Source organism: Arvicola amphibius, chromosome 3 (assembly GCF_903992535.2).
Source record: "Arvicola amphibius chromosome 3, mArvAmp1.2, whole genome shotgun sequence".
Taxonomy (NCBI): domain Eukaryota; kingdom Metazoa; phylum Chordata; class Mammalia; order Rodentia; family Cricetidae; genus Arvicola; species Arvicola amphibius.
The window spans coordinates 23521741-23548886 of record NC_052049.1 but is presented as its reverse complement, the minus strand read 5'-3'; the positions used below and the strand labels follow the sequence as shown (position 1 = coordinate 23548886).

Here is a 27146-nt window from a genome sequence, read left to right as displayed (position 1 = left end):
CATTCTTCCCCGCACTGACAGAGGTGATCATTGTTCTCTCTTTCTCCTACTGGTGGGAAACTGAGAATTACATAAGTAACAACCAAAACCAGCACAGCACCGTAAGAAACTGTGCATGGGGCACACATATCACCTTGACAAATTATTTTCACTCCATCTTTTCCAGGGCTCGCTATCCATAACAGATCTCTCAGGTGCACTCATTCTTACCACCAGTCGTTTGCCATCTTGTAGGTAGGCCACATTTTACCCAGAGTCCTGTACAAACAACCCAGCTGTGGGTATCCTTGCACACTCTGTGTAGATATAAAAGACGAACACTGAGAGCTGTTAGGTCGTAACATTGCACTATCAACTTCCGTAGATATCACCTAACTGAATACCTTTGACTTTCAAAAAAGTATGTTCCTAAGTCTCAGCATTCAACACTTGATATTTTGAGTTTTATCTTTTGCTCATCTGAAAGCACAAAATAATTGTCACATTAAGTGACAATGGTCTTTTCAAATTTGACTATCCAAGTATTTTGTTTATGTTTTACACATTTTATTTAACAGGCATAACTCTTATCACCAAGGTCTTAGAATAGTCATAGAAAATGAAATAGTAATTCTACCAGTATCTAATGTAATCAGAATGACCAAGATCACCAAAGCATTTTCCTCTAAAATACTATTAGAAAAGACTTGTCATTGAGGACTCTAGGTATTTTAAACCTTACCTATGAATGAAGAGACACTCATTTGAAGACTTTTGTAAGTCCTCAAATTTATAAGATTTTATATTCATTTATAAGATAAATAAAAAATTCTATTCATTTATAAGGTAAAACAGAAATAATTCCATTTACTAGACAGCAAACATTTCAAGCTAATGAGCATAAAATTCCTCTCAAAAGCAAATGAAAGAGCTGCCTCTTTCATCCAGCCTCGTACCTCTCTGGATATAGATCACACACAGCTATAGTGATTCTCTGTAATGAATACTCACCACTGCTACAGAATAAACATTTAAGGACCACCCCTATCTGAAATACTGCATTCAGAAAACTGTTGAACTAGATGTAATGGCACTTACTCCTAGCACATGGGAGGCAGAGGAACATGGATCCGTGAGCTGGAGGCTAGTCACATCTGCACAGCACGCTCGGGGCCAGCCAAAGCTATACAGCAAGATCATGTCTCCAAAGACATGTATGTGTGTATGTATGTATGTGTGTGTGTGTGTGTGTGTGTGTGTGTTTTTAAGCTAAGCAGTGTAGCATAAGCTTCTAATTCTAGCACTTGGAAGGCTGAAACAGTAGGTTTCTGAATTCAGGACTAATCAGAGCTACACAGCAAGAACCTGCATGGGTTTGTTGTTGTTGGGTTTTACTGTTGTTGTTTTTAAAGGACTAAGAAAAAATTTCCCCACAAAGAATAACGGGGAAAGAGCAGAACAAAAAAACTTCAGAAAATAGTGTGTGGGGATGGTGGTGGGGGGCTGGAGGGTCATGAAGAACACTTTCCCTCTTAAGAGTCATTAATGCTGCTGCTCCATGGTGCTGCATGCTGTCACCTTATTAAGGGAAGTGCATTTAAACTAAATAGCCTCCACCTCCACCATACAAAGAAAACAAAATACCTTAGTATTACCAGTAAATCAAACTAAGTCAACATAGTTAAATCAGAGACACTGGTCTTGAACCGAGCCTGTGTCCAGTTAGTTCTATCCTATCACTGTCCTTAGGGGGAAGAAAAACATTGGAATCCATCACTGATTATTTATAATTAGAACTGGAGTCATGGTATCAAGTGGCAAAAAGAACGTAATTTTTTAAAAGAGATCTGAGGTTTTGAGAAATCAGGAAACATAACAAAAAAAAGAACCGTAAGTAAACAAAGCACTGCAGAATGAAGACACTGATGCTGAGGGCACACGTATGTCTCAAAATAATTTAATTATCCCTGTACATTTCTGTTCACATGAGAAATCAAGATACACATTTATAATATTTACCTGTCATGAAACATTCAAGTGAATTCAGATGGCATAGGTAGAATTCAATCACTAGTGAAATGTTTAAAAATATAGATATATTAAACAAAACGTCTTTATAAGATAAAAATAATCTTCCACAATGCAGTAAATTGCAGATCACTGAAACTTTAACTCTAGATTATTTCAGTTCAGTTTTTGGTTTCAAAATCTAGAGACAGAATAAAAAAAAAAAAGAAAAAGAAAAAGAAAAAGAAAGACTTGGCAGAATTCCTATCTGTTTTTACGCTTCTCTTTCTTGTTTCGACTACTTGTCACACTGTTTAAAGATGATGCTGATGCTGAGGTTGCTCTTGCATGACCAGTAGCCTTTAGATGATCAAAAAGTTTATTCCGAGATGGAAATTCCCTATGGCAGGTTGCACAGTTGATAAGGACTTCACTCTGAGGAAGAGAGTAAAAACGTCACAGCACATGGTAGGTTTATGTTTTAATGTTAAGGTTAAACATCAAATAAATGCAAAATAAGTATGTTTAACAAATCTCACAGCACCCAACAAAGGCAGACATTCTCAGGAAGTAAATCATCAAGCACTATCAACTGTAGCGGCCCTGAGAAGCCACGAGCTTTCACCACGAGGACTAAAAGTCTCTGCTACACAACTTAACAGGCCAACTCTTATCACCAAGGTCTCAGATTTGTCATAGAAAATGAAATGGTAACTCTACCAGTTACCATATTTCCAATTTGCTTCTTTTAGAGTAAAAAGAAATGAAAGCAGAATATAGCGAAATATATTTTATATAATTCATAACTACAGAGACAGAATTACATAAAATTCTAGTTCACCCTTGAGAAGCTTATTTGATACACACTAACATCTTTAGGACAAAAACAAAGTTTGCTACAGAGGTGAATGTAAAGATTGACCTACCACTGTTTGTGGTTCAGCAGGTATCTTAACAGGTTTTTTCACATCTTTGGTTTTCTTTCCTTTGGATTTAGGAACACTGGAAAATAAATTACTTGGTATAATACAAAAGAAAGAATCTTTCCTACTTGTCATCTATTTCCAAAAATACTCAAAAGATGAAATGTATGAGTCAAGCTTGTTTATTCATTTTAATATCTAATTTAGTTAATTTTCACGTCAACAAAGAATTTTAAAAAACAGCTTAAAAGATAAAAATTAAAGTTGGCACAAAACTAAAGAATTACTAAAAACAAACGCTAAAGCAATACCCCCAAAACATTGCTGAGTAAATACATACATGTTTTAATGAAGAAGAAAAGCACCTCACGCTCCCTTTAAAACCAGTTTTAATCACACCGGCACATGACACTGAAGACCCTATACGAATTTATTTTTTTTCTTCTCCAGCTGTTTCTTGTTTTGTAGTAGTTGTTTTAGTTTTTAAAGACAAGTCTCATACTATACCAAGGCTAGCCCAGAGCTCACTATGTAGGTCAGGCTGACCTCAAATTAATGGCAGTTCTCCTGTCTCAACCTCCTGAAAGCTTGGATTACTGGTGTTAGTTACCATGCCCAACTAACAATTAGGAAATCCTGATCTAGTCTGTAACAAACATTTCAAGAGTTCCACATAAAATGAAAATAAAAACATTATAATGCATTTTTCATAAAATTCATTAAATACTAAGAAATTACTTTTATTAAAAATGGTATCTGGGGTGACTGAGAAAAGTAAAAACTGTGAAAATGTCATAAGAAATCCATTATTTATATGCTAACAAGGAAATTAATAATAAGAAATAACATCCTTCTGCTGACCTAGTGTGTTCTCCCAGTATTCTTTAAACAAAAATTAGAGCACCAGCCATTGCGGTAAGGTTCCTCCTACTCCGCTTGCATCCTGAACATTCCTCTATCAGTCTCCTTCCTCTGTGAGCTTGAATTTGCTCTGTCATGTTATATGTGCTAAGATTATATGCGCTATGATGTGCTTCATTAAAAAAAAATGTGTAGGTTGCTGAGACAGGAGGATTCCAAGTTTGAGACCAGGTTGAGCTATATTGACAATAACTCAGAGAATCCAAGTAATTTCCTAACTGTTGAGGAGAGGCAGAAGAGAAGCACTTCTCACTATGTGCACCACTGCAGGAGAAGCAATGGGCTGGGGGCGGGGTGATGACATGTCTCAGCTCTGCCACTCCTCAGCAGTTGAGAAATCAGCTGAATTCTCTAAGTCCTTGTTTCACATAGGTAAAATGAGACAACTGAACTATAATCCATGAACTGTCATTCTCAAGTGAATACTCATGTAGATGTCACATGGGAAGTAAAACACTCTTTAGCTCTAGATGCAGGAAGAGTTCAGGGGCTGTAGCTCCACCTCTGACCCAGTCCTCATGTCCACTGTGTAGCCCACAGGATCATTATGGACTAGGCCCATGGAACTAGACCCCTCCTCTAGAACATCAGGGCTTCATCAAGTAGGAAAGCACCAAGATACTGACTAGGATCTGACATCTTACAGCTGAATATGACATGGTGACTTAGTTAGGGCCAATCTAATAAAGTGGGATAGAGAAACAAGATTCAGGAGTAGCCCTATTCCCACAGATTACCAAGAGTTAAGTAAGCCTTTCCCAGCAGGATAGGAGAAACTAGACCTGATCCACAGTGACGCTGTTGTTACCATTGTTAGCACAGTGATAATGTTACCATAGTAATGGTTAAGACAGTAATATTGCTACTGGAGTGGTACTGACATTACCACAGTGGCTCTGATGCTAGATTAATGATACCTAAGCTGCCTGTACGAATGTGTACACACACATGCAGTTTACACCTACCTAGGCATAGGGAGGAGGTTCTATCTGACTTGCCCTTATGCCCATACCATTAACTACTCAGTAGTTAGGAAGAACAGGCAGCTCTGCCTTACCTTTTAGCTTCATTCTGTGGAGCCTCACAGACTTCTGTGGTCTCTGTGACACAGACATTTTCTTGGGGCCTATTTTCTAATTCTTTGGCAATATCTTCATTTAAGTTAGTATCTTCTGGGTCAGCCTTTACTCCTTCTTCAGCTCCATTTTCATTGAAATTGCTATCATAATTCTAGAGAACACATATGTGATTATAAAACCAACCAATCTAATAGAAACGGCTTAATTTTCATCTGTGAAAATGAACACCTGTAGTGTATGCATATGTACATGTATACATGTGGAGGCTAGGAGCAGGTGTGACGTACCTCCCACTATCGCTCTCTCTTTTTGTGACAGGGTTTCTCTCTGAACCTGATGCTCACTGATGGGCAAGGCTGGCTGACCAGCTAGCTCCAGGAAGCTGCTTGTTTCCGCAGTCCCAGTACAGATTACAGCCAAGCACAACCAAGCTTGTCTTTTTATTAATGTGGGTGTTTGGGATACAAACAGGTCTTCATAGTGTGCAGCACTTCTATCAACTAAAATATCTCCCTAGCCCCTATAAAACAATGGGTTTTGTTATGCTCCCAAAACTTGGGATAATGTAACGACGCCCCATACTTACAGAAGTAGAGTTCCATAAAAACAAAAGAAACAGTTAAGATGCTCTAAGGCTAAACACAGTGGGTCTATAATCCCAGCACTAGGAAGGACACAGCAAAGAGACTATGAGTTTAAGGTCAGCTTAGACTACATAGTTCAAGGCCAGTTTGTGATAAAGAAAATGCTGTATCATAAAAATTTACAAATCCCTAGTTGCTCATTATAGATATTAGAGAAAAATTATAAATGAACAGGTAAATATGAGAAATAAATTTAATCTATCTTTCTAGTGCTATCCATTCAATAATGTAAAAAAAACATATTAGCAACTCAAAAGGGAAAATTATATATAGTTCATTTACAATGCAATTCAATATTAAGTAATTTCTATAGAATTCAAGAAGATTTTTATACTTCTCTATTTCTTAATTATTATGAGAAACATTACTTCTATAGTCAGGATAATAAGCAATGGGAAGAATCGTCACTGAGAGGTGTCTGGCAAACATTCCTTCACTAAGTGCAGCTATGCTTTACTCTGAGTAACAACTCCCCAAGTCTGCAGACTCACACTCATGAGTGCCCTCATGAAACACAGATGCTTTCCGCCTCAACTGACCAAATAGGTGGCAAGTAGATGAGTCTTGGCCTCGTTCCTCTCAGAAAGGTCCACATTTCAGCCTAACATTTGGGTCTGTGATCCATTTTGAATGATCACAGCAAAATTATTCTTTAAAAATAAAGATTAAAATCTTCTATGATAGATTTTACATATACAATGGCCAAAACCCAGATTTTCCTATGTCCAGATTTTAAATTGTTATTTTGACTGATATCAATAACTATCATCAGATATATTTAATTTTAAAAAAATGGCACTCAGTTAATTCCAATCAGGCAAGTTCTACATGCAAAATCTCCAAATATACAACAATAATTAAGAAAGTTACATGCATATAAAGGAGGAAAATGTACTAAAACCTGAAAACACTTCCTTTTGAACAATTTTAGAGGGTGAAGAGCACACACTGCACAGCATGAGGACCTGAGTTTGGACCCCAGCACCCACAGAACAAGACGAACATTATCTCATATGCACCTGTAATCCCAGCAATGGAAGGGTGGCAGTGAGCTTGCTGGCTTCCAACCCAGTTCAAAGATACAGGTTCAGGTTCAGTGAGAGACTCTGCCTCAAAGGAACGAGGCAGAAAGTGATAGGGGATACCCAACACCTTCCCCTAGCATCCAAATGTGTGTGTGGAAAGGCAACCACATCCATAAGTACACATACATGTACACACATCACATACACATGGACACACGCAGAAAATAATTTTACTACCAACATACAATAATAGTGAAGCACTTAATAGAGAGTATACTGAATAACAAACTGCACTTCCAATCTACAACGGGTATTATATTATTTCAAATGTATTTATTGTAGGAGTTAGAAAGATAGAGAATAAAATCTTTCAACATACCTGGGCTGATTTCTGTTTCTTTTTCTTCTGTTTTTTAGAAAGCCTAAGAGCAAATATAAATCAAAATGTAAAGTATCTAGCTTTGTGAAGATCTATTAAGTAAAACTAAAAAATACTGAAATAGAATGGTAAAGAAATACTAAAAATGTGTATCATAAAGCATTAAAATGACAGGAAAATGGCCCTATTATTATTTTAGAGAACACAAGACAAGCAGTAATTAGCATGTGATGTGGGAGAGTCTTCTGTTTTAATAAAGAAACTGCCTTGGCCAGCCCTTAGGTGGGTGGAGTAGACAGAACAGGAAGAAGGAAGTGAGGTAGATGGCTCAGTCAGATGCCACGCCTCTCCTAAGACAGACAGACCACCATGCCTCTCCTCTCTGAGCTAGACTGCCGAGCCTCTCCTCAGTGAGACAGATGTGATGAAGCCAGCCACCAGGTCAGACGTGCTGAATATTTCCCGGTAAGACACCGCTCGTGGTGTTACATAGATTATTAGATATGGGTTAGTCAAGATGTGCGTAAGAGGCTGAAAATAATGGGCCAGGCAGTGTTTTACAAGAATACAGTTTCCGTGTAATTATTTTGGGTAAAGCTAGCAGGGTGGCGAGACACGGCCCGCAGCTCCTCACTACAAGCATGTCAACTGCATAAGAAAAAAAATGCTTTCAACAGTCATTGGATAGTCTAAAAGATAATCAGACATGTGTTCTCTACCCATTGTAACACTGCGGGACCTGTAAACTGGAAGAGATACAGACAACAGTAGGTAACAACCTCCTTGGGAGAAAACACACTTCACCATCTTCTCTAACAAGACAAAAAAGTAACAGGCATTTAATCCTGTGAATTACTTTTGCTTTGGTGTATCTTCCATTTCTTCCTCAGAATTGGCATCCAATAAATTTTCATCCACTTGCGCTCCTGAAAAATGTTCTTCCTCTTCCTCCAACTGCTGCTTTAACAATGCCACCATTTCTCGATGCTTCTTTGACTTCTCGTGATTCTTCATGCTGAAAGCACAATGTGGCATGAGTGCTGTACTACAGTAACCAGATATGCACAGGTACACTGTGGGATGACAGAACCACTGGACCTGCCACAGGCACCATTTTATACAGAGCAATACAAGTCTCTTGGGATTGCATCACCAGCCCAGGTAGACCATGAAGGAGTTCCTTCTTCCCAATACCAGCATTCCCTTACTAATTCCATTTTACTTAAATGCATTTTCTTGCCAAATTCTCCATTTTTTTATTTTGATGTCTTTAATACTAAGTATCTGCTTAGTGTGTCTCTGTTCCAGGCCACAGGCCACGCTACAGTAAGGCATATATCCTAACTGCAAGAAGACAGTGAGACCTAGAGAAGACGTGGTGTCAAGCCTCAAAGAACAAGTTTTCTTCCTTTTACTTTTTCAACATCATATTCTCAACTCTTTCCTACTACCTTAAAATGAGGGTTCAGGCAGATATCCCAAATATCAACCCATATAATATACAGAGAACAAAGACATTCAGCTGTCAAGTTGGAACCAGTCTCAGAATGTAGCTCGTGGTACAGTGCTGACTAGCCCTGCAGAGAACCCTTGCGTTTCATCTTCAGTGCCACAGAAACAGTAACAAAACCCTTAGCAGCAAACTGTGTGGCCATTTAGTTCATGTTCTGTTTAGATTTTTGGATTCCCTGTTTCAATTACCACTGTTCCTTCCCACTAAAATTCTTCTTAGAGATCCCCTGGAGAAATCAAGGTATCTTGAGTTAAAAATAAATGCTCAAAATGATAAGGACATGGTTGCATGTGTAGTGGCGCACACCTTTAATCCCAGCACTTGGGAGGTAGAGACAGGTGGGTCTTTGTGAGTGAAGCCAGCCTGGTCTACAGAGCAAGTTCCAGGACAAGCAGTGCTCTGTTACACAGAGAAACCCTGCCTAAAAACAAAACAATAAATACATAAATAAAATTCCACAGTAGAAAAAAATAAACAGGGAAAGGGAGGGCACTGCTTTACAGAGAGGTTCAGACACTGACTGGTAAACACAGAGAAGCATCACTCAGCCTCCAATAGAAAGGCTGTGAGAGGTAGGTTTCCCTTTTCCAAATTGCTACCACAGTGGTTTAGCTGTCAAGTTTTGGAATATTCATTGAAATCAATGAGGCATGTTGGAGCTGTTAGCACCCGTGTTTCATTTACGCCTTGCACGTTTCCAGAAGACATTTTATGCAATGTTTTAAATACACAGCCCAGTGACTGACATTCTCACAGTATTTCAGGTGACAGTTTTCTAATACATGGTATCATGTGTGCACACAAAAATTTCAGGACTTTTGGAACATTTAAGATTTTATAGAATACAGCCAGACAGTGGTGGTGTATGCCTTTAATCCCAGCATTCGGGAGGCAGAGGTACGTGGATCTCAGTGAGTTCAAATCCAGCCTGGTCTACAAAGTAAATTCCAGGACAGTCAGAACTGTTACATCTCAAAAAACAAACAAAAAATTTAAAGAATGCTCATTGAAGATAAATGTTTAATGCTTCCAAGAAAAATTCATTGCAAAAAGAAATTCTAACTCTACAGCACAAAAATCAGGTAATACTTAGGTTGAGTGATCAAGCTGCTCGGCATCACTAAGAAGACATGGGACCACGGAAAATACAACACAGTGCTGCAGTGGCCCACATGTGGATGCACACCTGAACTGGATTCTGTAAAGTGGGGAAATATTACATACTAATAAAGAATACACTGACAAAGCAATCTACAGATTCAACACAATCCCCAGCAAAATCCCTGCAAAATTCTTCACAGACCTCGAAAGAACAGTATTCAACTTCATATGGAAAAGTAAAAAACCCAGGATAGCCAAAACAATCCTGTACAATAAAAGAAATTCTGGAGGCATCACAATCCCTGACTTCAAACTCTACTACAGAGCTACAGTACTGAAAACAGCCTGGTGTTGGCATAAGAACAGACAGGAGAACCAATGGAACCGAACAGAAGACCAGAATATCAATCTACACATCTTCAAACGCCTGATCATTGATAAAGAAGCAAAGAATATCAAATGGAAAAAAGAAAGCATATTTAACAAGTGGTGCTGGCATAACTGGATATCAACATGTAGAAGAATGAAAATAGACCCATATCTATCACCATGCACAAAACTCAAGTCCAAATGGATCAAAGACCTCAACATAAAGCCAGCCACACTGAACCTTATAGAAGAGAAAGTGTGAAGTACAGTTGAACACATTGGCATAGAGAACCACTTCCTAAATATAATCCCAGCAGCACAGACACTGAGAGAAACAATTAATAAATGGGAACTCCTGAAACTGAAAAGCTTCTATAAAGTAAAGGACACGGTCAACAAGACAAAACGACAGCCTACAGAATGGGAAAAGATCTTCACTAACCCCACATCAGACAGAGGTCTGATCTCCAAAATATACAAAAAACTCAAGAAATTGGACACCAAAAGATCACATAATCCAATAAAAAAAAAAAATGGGAGTAAAGACCTAAACAGAGAACTCTCAACAGAGGAATCGAAAATGGCTGAAAGGCATTTAAGGAATGGTGCAAGAGAATTGTCTGTACTATCAAACATGTTTTAAATAAACATTGATTGGCCAGGCAGGAAGTATGGGGGGGCAACCAGACAGAAAGTAGAGGCGGGACAATGAGAACAGGAGAATGTTAGGAAGGAGGAAGCCCATTCCTCCCACTGCTGCCCAGACTTCTGAGAAGCAACATGTGATCGCCCCGCTGTGAAAGGTACTGAGCCACACGGCTAACATAGATCAGAATAATGGGTTATAAGATCTAATAAGAAGACTGAGCTAATGGGCTAATCAGTTTTATAATTTATGGAGATCTCTGTGTGATTTTCTTTGGGACTTGCCGGCTGTAGGGGTATCGGGCAGGACAGAAACCCCAGCAAGCAGGCCCCTTCATGTTACAAAGGAAATGTTCAACATCCTTAGTCATCAGAGAAATACAAATCAAAACAACTCTGAGATTCCATCCTGCACCTGTACGAATGGCCAAGATCAAAAACACTGATGAAAGCTGTGGGGAAAAGGGAACACTTGCATTGCTGGTGGGAATACAAGCTGTTACAGCCCCTTGGGATGTCAGTGTGGCGATTTCTCAGAAAATTAGAAAACAACCTTCCTCAAGACCCAGTGATACCACTTTTGGGTATATTTCCAAAGGATGCTCAATCGTACCACAAGGATATGTGCTCAACTATGTTCACAGCAGCTTTGTTTGTCATAGCCATATCCTGGAAACAACCTAAATGCCCCTCGATTGAAGAATGGATAAGGAAAATGTGGGACATTTATACAATGGAGTACTACACAGCAGAAGAAAATAATGACAGCTTGAATTTTGCAGGAAAATGGATGGAGCTAGAAAGCATTATTTTGAGTGAGGTAACCCAGACACAGAAAGTGAGTACACAAATGTACTCACTCATAGGTGGTTTTTAAACATAAAGCAAAGAAAGCCAGCCTACAAACCACAATCCCAGAGGGCTTAGACAACAATGTGGACACTAAGAGAGACTTACATAGATCTAATCTACATGGGAAGTAGAAAGTAGAAAAAGACAAGATCTCCTGAGTAAATTGGGAGCATGGGGACCTTGGGGGAAGATTGAAGGGAAGAGGGGAGAGGCAGGGAGGGGAGCAGAGAAAAATGTAGAGCTCAATAAATATCAATAAAAAATGTATATAAAAAGGAATACACTGATAAAACTAGAGTATGATCAATAAATTACATCAATATTACAATCTCATAAAATGATAACATACACTGAGGGAGAACTGTTCATGTTGCCATTCTACTGTGCCAATAAAACCACCTTGAATCAAAGGACCGAGTCAGGGATTGTCTGACAGGATCAACCAGGGAGTTATTAGACAACTGAGGAAGTCTACTAGAGAGAGACAGAAAGACAGAAAAAGGATTTGGGGGGGAGGGTCTGGTGCTGGTGGACCGGGAAAAACATGGAGAGAGGATCAGCCAGTTGACTCAGCTGTTCCTTGGATTTATCCAGTCTTTATCTCAATTTCTAACTTCCAGAATTTTTACTATATGAGAACAGTTTAGAAAATCATTTCAAACTTTCCTTGTTATTGAAAAATTATATGGAGAGATATTTAGAGATAAAGAACCATTTATATATATATATATATATATATATATATGTAATTTTAAAATTATTCAGCAAAAACTGTATGCTTATGCATGCTTACATGTCTACACAGGTACTAATGAGCAAGCATGCAAATGAACAGTGTGTAAGCAATGTGTTAACTTGCACCATATGCTAGTCCTCTAACTTTTCTTTAGGCTTAATTATTTCCAAAATAAACAACAATTTTATTTTATAATTTTACTCTCTGACTATTGCATTCTGTTTTGTTTATATCTCTGCTGCTTCTCTTACTCCTGGGTACCCTCTTGCAGGACATCTAGTGCCTCTCTCTGATGCTCACACCCCACTCTCTTCTGGACTGAAGTGCTCAGTCTCCCATGCTCTTCACAAGAGGAAGCACTTCTATCTCAGCAGACAACTTTAAACTCCCTAGGCTGACAGCAACAAGCCACCGGGAGGGAACGTGATGGTGGGAGAAGCCTTACACCAGTGCAGAGATGGTTAGATTTGGTCTCATTTCCTTCCTGTGTCAACTACGACTGGTCGTAGTTGAATTTCTGGACTAGCACAGAGGAATATTGGAGTATGTTAATGGGTATCACAGGCTTAACTGTACAAATCCCTCTTCTGCACAAAATCCCCAGAGGATGAGGTACTGTTGATCAAACTGCTCCAACCACACTCCCGTGAACACTTACAAGTGTTACACACTACCTCAAAATAAAGTGATTTTAAAGACGGGTACTTACGCCTTTTCTGTCTTGAAGGACTTGTCACAAGCTGGGCAGTACAGGTCATCATAGAGTTCAGCCTCCTCAGCCTCATCGCTGTCTTTCCCTGTGGGATGACAGACTATGGTAAGAACCGAAGATGCTCACAGAGACTCAAAAATCCTTAAAGCCCTAAATGTGAGCTAAGTCAAAGACAGGAAGTACCACTGCAATGCCTCTACTACAAAGGCCTTTTCAATCTTCAGAAAGATTTGCTACAAACACACTTTCAAACTGTTATCTACCCTACCACACTGGAGCTTAGCTTACAGCACTCTCTCATTATCAATGAGGTCATCAACAGCTTACTACATGTAAAGTTTAGCACTGTTTATGCAGACCTTTTGCATAATCTGAGGCTTATTACAACGAAATGACTGCTACCAACACAATCTATAAAATCTAAATGACTTAAACCTTAAATGAAAGTCTCTACATATTACTTATAGTCTACTTTTAAAGAAATAAGTAAAATGACTGCTATTTGGGATTTGTTTTTTTAACAATAAGAATCCCAAAGTGTCTCATATTCCACATGTTGGCTCTTTGCAGATAGTACTATGATTCTGAAAGACATTCTGACAGCAATGAATAAGAGCCAAAACACATCCTATGTCCTATGCTCAATGCTAATTTCAACAGATCCCTAACAGAGGATGTCTGAAACCCTGGACAGTACAGAACCAAACAAATTAACGTCTTTTCCATTTCAACTCCATACTTACAAAATGCATATAAAGCTACAGCTTTACAGTTTGAAGCCTGACAGTAAAATGGCCATGACTTTCCTTCAATTTCCTGATACCCTTCATTTATCCTGGACCACAGCAATGTCCCTTTCTTTTTCCCTCAAAGACTTCCGTCTTCTATTGAAGACAGCACTCTACGGCTTCTCTCTGGTATGATCCACGTTAGCATCCATACCTTCCTGTTTTGGGGTCATCATTACATTAAGGTTATTTGACCACAAGTACTATGACACCAGCACAACTAATCTAGTCATCTGCGTGACTAGGAAGGTATATACTGCACAGAACTCTGCACAGAGAGAACGGGACAGCAGAAGAGCTCATCACCCACAGAGCAAGGCAGCATTTGAAACACAGAAGCTATTTATGAGTTATTCCAATCAGACCACGGCTGACTGACAGTCACTCAGAGTGCAGAAGTAACAAAGAGGATAAGGCTGGGCCACTATACGTAATGCGATTTTTTTAACTGCACATGTACTTCCAACATTTCCCATGTGTGGAACTATCTTCAATCCACCAAACAGTTGACAAAAATTCTGGCTATAAAGCAAAAAAGTCTGGATTTTTAAGTGCTCATATGTTCTCAGGCATATCCCACAACTTTATAGGCTCCTACTTTTTTCACCAGCTAAATGGAGATAATTCCATTAGCACAACCTCTGTTTAAGGAATATTTTCTGAAGACCAAACAAGGGGCGGTATGTGAAAGGACTTTATAATAGAAATATAATTAGATCATTCCACTTGTATAGAGTGCTCTAGACTTTTCAAAGTACATTCTAACTTGACTCGTTAATAAACCATTCAAACTTAAACATTTTAGAAAAAAAAAAGATTGTCATTTTATCATCTGAGTTACTTGCCTTAAAATCTACAGTTTATAAATAAAATTAGGAAACTATATTCAGATCAGCTTCATAAATGGAAAAGCTGGGAATCAAGAAAAAAAATCAGGATTATAGGTAGTCCCCAAAATGGTTAAATCTTGCCTTTTAAAATACATACCTGTCTGCCTAATAATATAGGTGAAGAAAACAAACATTCTAGTACCTCACAAAGTACCTTCCATAAGTCGTAAGTGGGAGGTACAAGGCACGTAGCAGAGAGTCCTGCCTGACAACTACTGTCCTAAAAGAGAGATTAAAACTTGCTGGGCATGATGAAGCATGCCTTTAATCTTAGCAGTGTGAAGGCTGAAAAAGGTGGATCCCTGAGTTTGAAGCTAGTCTACAGACCTCATTCTAGGAAACCAGGTCTATAAAGGGAAACTCTATCTCAAAAAACAAACAAACAAACAAACAAAAGCAATTCACATATTGTTTTAAAAATGTTCTTTTTTTAAATTATTTTTATTTTATATGCATTGGTGTTTTGTCTGCATGTATGTCTGTCTGAGGGTGTCAGATCTTGGAGTTACTGTTGTTAGCTGTCATTTGAGTGCTGGGAATTGTGCCTGGGTCCTATGGAAGAACAGTCAGTGATCTTAACTGCTAAGCCATCTCTCCAGACCAACAAAATATTTTTTAATTGCCACAAAAAAACCCTCCAATTTCTAATTCCTTATAGAAAATAACAAAATAGAAGCTGAGGCGCTGAACCAATGAAGCAGAAGTCGGGCTGTCCGGGTGGTCATCTGTCCTTCCACTCCCCAGTATCTCACACCTGGACCACTATGGGCACCTAAGTACACAAATTTAATATATATTTCCCAAAACTATTTAATATAGCAAGAAAAATTACCATCCAATCCGTGTTTGGGCTCCTGCTCCTCCACTTCATTTTCATCCGATCCATCTCCAAACTCCTTCTCGTACCTCGCTTCCATCTCCTGGAGCTCCTTCTCCAAGTTGGCCATGGTCATCCAGCTCTGCTCTCGGTACTGCTCTGCCAGTCTAGACACACAGCACAGCCCCACTGCAGCTGGCAGGCAAAGCTCTGCAGCGCTCTAAACTAGCCCTACGGAGAACCTTCCCCCCATGCTGCCAGTAAGTGCACCTGGCTGGTTGTACCTACTCTGCTAAGCAAAAGGACTTGAAATATAAACCTCAGCAGCTCAGCCTAAGTCTTCTGGTGAAGGGTCAAAAAAATACAAGATAATATGTGGGTTTGGGGAGTTTAGTAAATGAATAACCTGTGCTAAAAAAAAAAAAAAAAAAAAAAAAAAAAAGACAAAATTGCTGGGCAGTAGTGGCACGCGTCCTTAATCCCAGCACTAGGGAGGCAGACAGGAGGAAGGCTCTCCGAGTTTGAGACCAGTCTGCTCTACAGCATGAGTTCCAGAACAGTTAGAGCTGCACAGATACCCTATCTCAAATCCTAAATACTCTAGAAACTAAATTTTTACAATAACTTAACAAGAAAATACCAAAATTAAGTGGAATAACAACAGTACTGACAGGCAGGCTGCATGGTAGCTAACAGCAGGGCTCTGCAGTGACAAGACTGCCCAGCAGGAGAACAAACTCACTGCCAACCCTGAGAGTCTGGGGGAACCGTAACAGAAGGAGAGAACTCGTGTGAGGGCCCCCTCCCATATACAAAACTAATTCTTTCTTTTTCTGGTTTTTCAAGACAGGGTTTCTCTATATAACACAGACCATGCTGATCTTGAGATCCACCTGCCTCTGCCTCCCTGAGATTAAAGGCTTGTATCACTATACCTGGTTTAAAATGAATTTTCAGAAGTTTTTAAAAAAAAATCTTTTTTAAACAGCAAAGCTATGAATTAGACTTCTTGAACCCCATTCCCAGTTGTGACTTACAGTTACATGCCTCATTTCCTCACAAGAATGAAAGAAAGCAGAAAAGCACTTGAAACAGATTCATACACAGAGTAAGGATTCAATTAATACTAGTTACTAACAAACTTTAGTAGAATAAAAGATCTCAAGTATAAAGGGCCTCTGATGGAAAATATGCAGCTGAACTAGAGAGGTGTACATAGTAGGTAAAGAAACACTGCCCAATGCCAGAATTTAGAGTTATAAAAAGAAGAAACACTATGTTATAAGACACAAGGCATGGTGATGGTCCAAGTTAACATGGAGGCATCATGCTGGCTCCCTAGTGGCAGGCTCTTCTATGCTGATGACCCCACGGACAGCCACCCTGACCTCCCATCACCAGGAAGGATCTATTCCCACACTGCATACTTGGCTTGCTTCAGCTTTTGCTGCCTCCGCATCTCCTCCGCCTTCCTTGCCTTCTCTGCGTTCTGCTCCTCCACAAGCTTCCGATGAGCCTGCACCCTTTTGTCTCGTTTTCGAATGAAGGCTACAAGCTGGCGCACCAGTTCATTTTTCTCTTTCCTTGCTTTGTCTCGAGTTTTCTTGTTTTCTTTTTCCATCGCCCGTTTTTCCCAACGGTTTGACGCTTGCCGAGTATCATATTCTTCCTTCCAAGCAAAATTCTTTTGTGTGCAGAAACTCTGCCAGTAAGCGTAGAAAGGATGGACCACCTAGTGACAAAGAAAATGGGTAAATTATCTTTTTACTTAAACTTCTTTTAAAAGGCAGTAGATATTATGGATTAAAACATCTTCTACCGTTCTTTTTCTGTACCTAAGATTACTTTTGCAGTGTGGTAGCTTTCGCAGTGCTGGGGACTGAACCTTTATGCATGATGAACGCTCTACCACTAAACCACAACTCTACACCCTTGCACATTGACACTATTAATCGCTGGGGAAGACAGTCGTCTTAAAAGACATTCCAGAACTAGACATTTTAGAGAAGAAAGAAAACAGTCTCACTGGCCAGAGAAAAAGAGTACTACAACAGCAGGGAGTGCAGTCAAGTGTGGGCACTACTAAACAGCTGTGAGCTCCGTCGGAGAAGGGAGGGAAAAAGCCAGGTTAGGAGACAAAAACAATTTCTTTAGAACAGTGAGAGACGTGAACTGTCATTTTCCTTTTACCGTGTCATAGTCACTCTGGGAGTCCCCGAAGTTTGGAAAATCTTCAATATCTCCATCTGACACACATTCTAGTTCTTCTTTTGCAATTAGCTCAAAGACATCACGATACACTGCATAGAAACCCTAAAACAAAATAAAACAAAACCAGAAACTCAGTCTAAGCACAAAAAACATGAGCCAGGATTTAGCTGATGAAGCACACAGCTCTGGCTACCTCAAGTGCTCTGCATTCACGTGTGCCCACAGCTAAGCACAAACAGCTGTGCGTTCCACCTTCTGTAATTTTAAGAGATCTCTGCATTTGAGTTTTACTTAACCGCTTGACGAGAGATTAGAGGTTCCCCATCTTACCTTTTCATCGTCTCCATAGCCGGAATAACAGGTAACAGTGAAGTAGCGGAGCAAATCTAAGCTGTCGTCTTGGTATTCTCCGTCAAGCCCTCCTTTAAGTAAGGCCTCTCTATGATTATCATACCTAAACGAATTTAAAAAATGGAAAGAGCCAGGCAAATAAAGACTCATTTGAAATACAATTACATAAAAATTCACAAGGATTCTCTTTCTGAATCAGCCAAAATAACTGCATATGTTTCAACACGTCCCATCCACAACCATACAATTTAAAGAAATTCTGGAAACTAACAGACTTGGGAGACTTTCAGAAACTGAGGATTAAAACCATGCCCACAACTTCTAATACTGCATACAGTATTAGTCCACATCAACTGGGAATTCTCCACTCTCTCTGAGTAGGTAGAGATATCCATAGGAAAGACAACTACTAAATGGAAAAGTATTGAACATAATCTGGTTAATACACTAAGTTCACATTTATGACCTGGGAGTTTACTAACAATTTACCTGAAAAACATATTTATGTCTATATAAACTTCATCTAGGAGGTAGACAATTACTCTTCATAAGAAGTCTATAATAGTATTTATTACTATTACTATCGCCCTTGCTTGACACAGCAGGAAACTAAAGCTCAGTAATATTAAGTACTAGTAGTTCATCATCATAAAGTCTGTAAGAACCCAGGTCCCTTCTACTGCTAAGGCCAGGTTCTTAGCCAAGCTCCAGACGACAGCAGCATCACCAGGCAGGCGCTTTAAGGGTCTTGGGAGGCATACCAATGCTCTAAAAGGAACACTAATTATTTGGTTTTGGAGACAGATCTCCCTATGTAGCCCAGGTGACTCTCTTGAGGACAGGGACCACAGGCAGAAGCTACAGACATGTGCATACATCTGGCTTCAGGACAAAGCACCAAAGACCCTGATCAGAGAAAAGTTTAAGGTCTTCTCTGTGGCTTAGAGTGTGAGATTTCCTGTACATCCTTTCTCTTTTGAGAGCTGGTGTGCTGTGCAGTTAAAGCAGGTGCCCTTCACAGCAGCACTTTCCCAACAGCAGGGTTTTTCACTGTTGTGTCTAAGTTCAAAACCTAACTGTCTGCAGCAAAAGGCCAGGAAGATAGAAACTCACAACTTCAAGCACATAATTCTTCTTACAAAATGAAACTATATTGTGAATTCATCTTTGTTGAAAGCACCTATTACATTTGTAGAATAAAATTTCCAAACCAGTCAGTGAATTCACGTGAAGAAAGCATCGACCCCGTATGGACAATCCCCGCTGACAAGTAAAGGAGGGGGAGTGACAGTGCGGTGCTCACCACGCTCTCTCCTGGGGGTCGCTCAACACATCGTACGCAGCCTGAATTAACTTAAACTGCTCGGCTGCTTCTGCGGCATTATCCAGATTTTTATCTGTTAAAATAAAGTCATAGAAATTTAGTCATGGAAAAAGCAGATGACATGTATAGCCCATCAAAACAGCTCAATGTAAAAAGATGCTTGTTCCCAACCCCAAAGACCTGAATTCAATTCTGGAACCATACTGCAGAGAAAGAAAACTGGACTCTTGCAAGCTGTCCATCCTCTAGCCAACACATGATCTCCTTGTAACCTCCTTGGCATACCCATGTGTATGCCATGAAACTAAAGGTACAGAGATAACTATGTATCGTGTGTGTGTGTGTGTGTGTGTGTGTGTGTGTGTGTGTAATTCTTTTCTTTTAAATAGGCTTGGCATGGTGATAAATGCCTTTCATCCCAGTACTTGGGCAGAACATGCAGTTGGAGCTCAAGATGTAAGTTTAGTCTACATAGCCAGTTCCAGGCCAGTCAAGGCTACAGGTGAGACCCTATGTGTGTTGTGTGGCAACGTGGCACAATAGATAAAAATGCTGCCCATCAAGCCTGACAGCCTGTGTTCAGTCACCAAAACCCACATAGTAGGAAAGAATCCACTCCTAAAAGTTGTCCTCTCTCCTACACGTGTACCTTTTCACATATACACACACAGAGGCACATACACGCTAATTATTCTTTGCTTATTCATGCCTCAACTGCAAAACTCAAAAAGTATCAGCCTGAAAGTGGCAGCCAGCAGTGGTCTCTGACATCACCCTTGTACAGGCACAGAGGGAAGGCAAGGGGACCTATGAGACTACACAGGTCCACAGCTCCCATTCCAGGCTCTTGCCCTCTCCTGGAATAATCAAATCACAGTGTGAGGAACTCGGACAGTTTACAGAGAAGCTCAGGGTGAGGAACAGAGGATAGGAGGGAACAAACGGAGACCTGCCAACAACCATGTCCATGAGTCCAGAAGCAGGTCCTCCCTACAGTAGTGAGACGGCCCTAGCAGAAGCTCTAAGATGAGCCAGTCCCACATTCTAAGCTTCAGAACCTTTAGAGTCTACATAATGAACTGGTGCTGTTTGCTGCTTTAAATCCTAAGGCATTGGTAATTCTGTCCTGTCATAAATAAATAATATATTTGGAAATCAAACATTTTGACTCTAACATGGAACACTCCAAGTTCTTTAAGCTACTACTCAATACCTGTCTTCTAAGAGTTCAGAAGACAGGATGTGTTCCCTTCAAATAGCCAAGCATCTTACTGTTTGTCTAAGTGGCTCATGAGGGAGGGTATCTAGTTTCCTATGTCATCACCTGATCCCAAGTCCTACAAGCTGCTTTTCTGCCAAATATCTAACACTGGTATTTTCCCAAGCAGAGCAGTTTGCCATGGCTCTTCTATCCTATGGCACTAAAACTAGTCTTACACTAATTAAAAATAACTTCTACCTCTGTAAGCCTCCCGTTCCCTGAGAAGTAACAGAGTTCTAGTCCTTGCAGGGTGCACCCATTTGAAGACAGGAAGCATTAGCCAATCATGTGTTTCAACTAAGAAGCTCCCCCAAGGGCTCATAAACTTTAATACTTGGTACCAGTTGGTGAAACTGTGTGGAAAGGATTAGAAGGTGTGGCCTTGTTGGAAGAGATGTGTTACTTCGGGCAAGCTTTGAGGTTTCAAACAACTAGAACCATTTTGAATTAGTTCTCCCTGCCTCCTACTTGGAGACCAAAATGTAAACTCTCAACTGCTACTCCAGTCACTGCTGCTGGCTACCTCTGCTCCGCCATCCTGGACCAACTCTCTGAAACTACACACTCAACATAAAGTTTCTTCTGTTAAGTTGCCTTGTTCGTGGCTTCTAATCATAACAATAGAAAAGTAAAAAAACAAGACATAAAGACAAGTTTACAATGTGATGCTTTCCAGGAAAAACACTGCTCTATGGTGGAAAGTGTGGGCTTGGTGGGCCTTATTTCAGTGTGCCCTTAACCCACTGCTGAATCCTGCCCCAGCTCTCAATGACAAGAACTGGAGCAGACTGCAATTCATACCCTAAACTGACTGTTCCTTTCTTCCAACTAAGCACTGAGCCCTGCCCTTATGATGGGTACCTGGCCCTTGTAGTTAAGTTCTGTTCCTCAGTCTTCCTTAACATTTAGGTGTATCATGTAACTAAGTTCTTCTAGTAAAGTCTATAAAATTATTCTACAGTGTGTTTTAAGAATCTTCCTTTAAAGGCAACTAGCACCAACTCTTGTCTCTTCTTACCCCTCCCTTCCCCTTTCTGTGACTAGTAGCTTCAACTGCTACCTTAGATGATGAGCAAAGGGGGCATCTGAGGGCTGGTAGGCAGGCTATACTAAGCTGTCCCTACAGAGAAAGCAATTCTACATTCGGGACTCATTGCTCACATCTGAGTCAAGCACTCAACACCATGGTGAGGATGCTGGAGCAAGTCTCCAACGGCTTCATCAAACACGTGGAGCTGTCAGAACTAGCCATCTCTGATTTCTTGTGAGGCAAGAAAAAAAGTTTGACAGTAGCAACAACACCCTGCTTCCTGCCACACACAGTTGCACACGGTCCTCATACTCCTTCATGGTGGAGTCCCCTTGATAAGGGTTAAGATTTCTGTCTTCATCAACTCACTCATAAACAGATCCAAAAGAAAAGGATGAGGACAAATCCCTAGCACACGCTGGTATTTTTCCAATATTCACCTCAGCATTCAACAAGAACACCTCAGGTGGGCAGCCAACTACACTGTAACTGTTTAGGTTTTGGTCTCCGAGGAAAATGGAACCAGAAGTCTCAAACATTTCTGTCAAGACACAACAGTACAGTTCAAATTAAATAAAAATGTAAAAAGTTGGCAACTGATTCTCTTTATACAAAACAAAGACAGTGCTTGCCAGGGGTGTGTGTATGTGCATTGTTGTTTGTTTGTTTGTTTTGTTTTTTAAAAATCAGTACTACTGCATCTTGTCCACCTTCTTCCCATTCTTTCCCTCCCCAAGGAAATTTGCAGAAAGCTAAAGCTTTTGTTTTTCCTGGCTTTTCAGGACAGGGTTTTCTCTGTGCTGCCCCAGAACTTGCTCTGTAGAGTTCTTTTAACTCACAGAGATCCACCTGCCTTTGCCTCCTGAAAGCTGGGATTAACAGCATGCACCCTTATCGCCAGGCAGAACCTTTTTTGTAAATAATGTTTTCAATCCGTCACATGGCTTCATTTTACATAAGTGCAGCTGAGTTAGATGACTGTGTTGACCTGAAATTAATAGCAGGAACCTAACAAAACAAGCAATTAGCGAGTCTACATTTTGACAGAGGTACTGCAAACCATGGCTGAGGTTTACCAAGCATCTGAGGTTGCACCAGTCTGCGTAGTTTTCTCTTGACATACTCCCATATTCTGCTAAACTTTCGTACTGTGGCTTCTGGAAGATTTTGCTGGACTGTCCCTTGAAGCACTTTGCTCTGAGAGAGCATCAATTCTCCTCAGGGCTCTACTCCCCCTGCCACAGCACTCCCACGGCAGCCCGTGGTGATGCAGGCCTGTGTCTGGTCACTGACTCTTTACTCGCCATTCCTTCAAGATTTACACCTTTAACTAATAGTCTCTACCACCAATACCTCCCCTTTCCCTGCGTTCTTCTATTCTAACCACTGCTCTCATCCACTGACAAGCTGGCAACATGCTCGGGGGTCCAATTTGGTGCTCCCGCCCTCATCTCCAGGCTGGGCTCTGCCTGAAGCACACTGTCCTATTACAACCGGAGAGAGGCTTCCTGCTGTTTCCAGTTCTATGGTTTGCCCAAGTTTAGGCTAAAATCCTACCCTAGAGTTACCCCCCGCTTAGTCGGTTATGCTAGCCTGTGCTCCTACTCCTCCCTCCAACAGGCACACGACCACTCTCTATCATTCTGTGTCTCAGCCTAGATGTTACTTCTTCACAGCCCATTTCCCATTGCTGTCACCTACACATACAAAGCTAGCCCAGGGACTCATCAACATCTGAATTTGCCTGCCCTCAAACAACCCTGCTCTCCTCTGGCTCAAACTGCCTGTTTTCTCTCCTGCGTTTTAAGAATGTCTGTACAAACATGGCAGGGACCTCTCTGGCCTTGTTTACCTGGCAGAGAACTCAGAGAATAATCATGGGATGAATTCTGGAAGGCTGTTTCTCTCAATCAAGGCTTAGCTCCCAAAATGTCTAACACAGTGCCTAGCACACATAACAAAATTAAACATGTATCGACCAAAAGACTAAGTGGACCAGCTAAGTAAGCATACCGAAATCGTGTGTCTCTTAAGGAAGCAGAACTACACAAATATTTCTAATATGAAGATATTTAGGATGCTATGAATCATGACCTCAGAAGATGCTGCCTTCAGTTCCTCACAGGTTCAGCTTCCAAACCAATCAGTAATACTTCTTCCTTCCCTCCCTGAACTGTCCATCTCATTGATTTTCCTATCATCTCTCCACCTGGGCCTCTCTCCTCCCTTGGCCCCAAGGGCCCACCCCTGTCCACTGGTACTCTGGTATCCAGGCCTCTTCAGTTCTCAATTGTCTTCATGGTTCTATCCCAGACATTGTAATAAAGCCAGCGAGGACTCTATATACTAGCAAATTAATAATGGTAAAACATAGTGCTTAGCCTAATATCCAATCCAAGGCCCTTTACAATTTGATTTCAGTCCATGCTCCAAGAATGCTTTATTAATTATCTTCAAAAGTACATATGTACTTGCCATTAGAATTCTCTATCCTGTCCTTTCCCATTCTGAAAGTCAAGGAACTCCCAACTTCCAATTCAACTTCTAATGATAATTATCCATTACTCTATGAAAATGCTTTTCGGCCACCTGTACACTTTCCTTGGGTTTATTGACTTTGGCTCTTCTGAATTCCTGCAATGGTAAAACTTCTGTCCCTTCAATAGGTATGTGTATGTGCACACATATGTATATTCCTCATTTACTGTCAACGCACCAGTGCCTGTTTCTTCTTCCACCTACCGTAGACCTTCCCAGTGTGGGCCTCCAGTGTTTCCTTCCACTCTTCTTTCAAACCATTCGTAGCCTTCCTGTAAATACTGCCCCTCGTTGCCTTGGGAATCTTTTGCCCACCACAGTGCTCTTCCTGAAACAGGACACAGTCCAAGGCCCTCTCTGGGGCGCAGCCTGGGCATCTCTCAGAACACAGTGGTAACCCCACCCCCATTAATGGGTGCTTACTAGTTGCTTTATTTACCCAAACATCAATGATACTCTTCTGCTCATGTTAAGTTTCAAACCAAGGGCAAAAGGCTGAGGTGCCTATTTAACACATCAAAGCAGACCTGGCCTCCAGATTCTCCCAGCATCCCTCAGTCCCTACATGTTAAGCCACATGACTTAACTACCCCACCTTCTACCCTGAACTCTCCAGCCCAAAGGCTGAGCTGCCCTTCCCTAAATAATCCAGACATTCTGGTTACCTGCTCTTTTTGTACCTTTGGCATCCTGGTGACTACACCTGGTCCTCTCCAGTCCCGCCATGGCTCAGGGTCACGTTCACTCTGGAGGTTCCCAGTCTGCCCCAACTATGAACTCCCTTTCATCTATAATACAGTTTCTTCTCCAGCAGACCTGGGAGCAGTCATTTCCTTTCCGTTTCTTCTTTTTCAATCACACACTAGTAGTTACCATGTGTGTAAGACATGCTTTCCTAACAAGTGGTCTCTGTTATAGCATTTCAAAAATCTACATAGTGTACACTTGTGCAAGTGACTTGGATCTTCTGGACACAACGCGAAAAACTAAGTTTAAACATGTTTGTATTATATGCTTTTTTTCTCTCTTTTAAACTTGTTTGGGTAACAAAAGGAAGTGTATACTACTGAAATAAGGTTTATTTATTAGTACCTATCAGGCGTCTACGTGTGCATAGCCACTCTGAACACTATGAAGTTAAAGTGAACTATTAAAAAATAAAACAAAAACAAATAGGTATACCAGTCGCACCTGGTGGCACAACTCAGTAAATCCTAATTACTCATGGAGGCGAGGCAGGAGGATCCCAAATTCAAAGGCTGCCTTGGCAACCTAGTGAGACCTCGTTCCGAAATGATTTCTTAAAAACGCCGGCTGGTACAGCTGGACGGCGGAGCGCTCGCCGGCAGGTGCGCGGCGCTGGCTTTAATTCCCAGGACCAACAGAGGCGGAACTTGGGACTCACAAGGACGGGATTCGCCTACTAAGTTTCGTCGTCTGGAAGACAGATCAGACTTCGTCCGAGTCCCACAGACCCATTTTACAGCGACACAAAGCATCCCGGGGCAAGCAAACTCCTAAGTAACCTCGGGACTTCGCCGGGCCGTTCACCCAACTAAGAAGTCGCCGTGGCAATCTGCGGGAGCCCGGGATGCGAAGGCGGGCGCGAGCAGGCCCTGTTTAAAAGCCATTGCCCAGCCGGGGGCGGAGGCTCCCCTGGGCGCGGTGAGCGGGAACGCGCCGTCCGCACCGCGTGCGGCTCGCCAGGCCCGGCGGCGGGCAGGGGGCGGGGGCCTGGCCGGCCGGGGTCTCGCGGACGCGGGGAGGGTGAGGAGGGCCACCCGGCTTCCCCGCCCGCCGGTCGGTCACCTACCCGGGTGCCACCTCAGGGCCAGCTTCCGATAGGCCTTCTTGAGCTCCTCCTCGCTGGCGTCGCGCCGCACCCCCAGCGCCTCGTAGTGACACTTCATGGCCGGGCTGGACACGGGGCTGGGGCTGGGGCCGGGGCCGGGGCCCGGGGCGGGGCCGACGCCCGGGCCCGGGCCGAAGCGGCGGCGGCGGCGGCGCTGCTTGTCCTCTCCTCCGGCGGGAGCCCGGCGCCAGCAGCCCGCCACCCAGCGAGCCCGGCGGCGGCGGCGGCGCGGGGCGGAGGCGCGCGGCGGTGGACGACGCGGGCTGCGGCACGCGGGCGCGCGGAGGGGGAGGCGCCGGCGGCTCCGCATGGGCGGGGGCTGGGCTGGGTTCCGGGCCAGCCGCGCGCCGCGGAGGCGGAGCCCGGGCGGGCGAGGGAGGGCGGGGGAGCCACGCTGGGGAGCATTGTGAGGGGCACAGTGGGGTGTTTGAGTGGTACCTCCTGGCAGGCCTGGACGGAGGGCTGGAGAGGCTTGGCAGGGGAAGTCGTCTGGGAAACGCCTTCCTGGTGTTCGGGTGGTTTCTGGGCAGAGGTGACTTTACAGATGAAGAAACTCGGGCTTCAAGTAGTCAAGTGCTTCAGCCAGAAGTTCTTGGTCGAAGCAAGAGTGTTTAAAATACCTTTTCAGTTCTCTTCAGCTCCCACCTAACTAGGATCTCTTATTTTTTCTCATCTTGACCAATAATAATGATAAAGGATAGTAAATAAGATGATCGCTAAAATCAGTATTTGAAACAACTTGAGAGGCAAGTTTCAACTTGTTTCTCTGCTCAGCCTTGGCTGCCCTGGAATTCGCTCTGTAGAGCAGGCTGGCCTTGAACTCACAGAGATCCACCTGCCTCTGGCTCCCTTTAAAGAAGTGGGCCACCACCATCCAGTAGGGCAACATTCACAAAATTTAAGGTAGCATACCAAAAACCAGTCTGTGGGCCGATTATGAAGAACACACCTTTAATTCCAGCATCCACCCAGGAGGCAGGTGGCAGTTTAGAATATTTAGTGAATTCTATGCTTTTAATTACCCCACCCTGTGAGTTCAAGGCCATCTTGGTGCCCACAAGCGCGGCCTCTGCCTCCCAAATACTGGACTTCTTGGCCTCCACCACTAGACTAGTTCGTTTACACATACATTAAACCCAAAATGTCCACGTGACAGCAAGTGCTCTTCCTACGAATGAGTCAGAAGGAAACATCAGTTA

At 41.9% G+C, this 27146-nt stretch overlaps 1 protein-coding gene across 2 annotated transcripts; it reads right to left on the bottom strand.

The window, feature by feature from the left end:
* Dnajc21 (DnaJ heat shock protein family (Hsp40) member C21) lies at positions 1 to 26092 on the bottom strand. Of its 2 annotated transcripts, XR_005284776.2 has the most exons (13): positions 25909 to 26092; positions 19246 to 19339; positions 17922 to 18045; positions 17571 to 17693; positions 16808 to 17112; positions 15396 to 15547; positions 12883 to 12970; positions 7814 to 7972; positions 6958 to 7000; positions 4888 to 5060; positions 2913 to 2988; positions 1999 to 2421; positions 1 to 296 (listed from the first exon to the last, which is right to left on the bottom strand). XR_005284776.2 is itself a non-coding variant. In XM_038324254.2 (12 exons), exons 1-12 carry the CDS (start codon positions 26003 to 26005, stop codon positions 2251 to 2253), a joined length of 1605 nt encoding a protein of 534 aa, XP_038180182.1. In that variant the 5' UTR covers positions 26006 to 26092; the 3' UTR covers positions 1921 to 2250. The 2 variants fall into 2 exon arrangements, 1 of the variants encoding a protein (XP_038180182.1); XM_038324254.2 differs by lacking the exon at positions 1 to 296 and having other exon boundaries at positions 1921 to 2421.
* Between the last annotated feature and the right edge of the window lie 1054 nt (positions 26093 to 27146).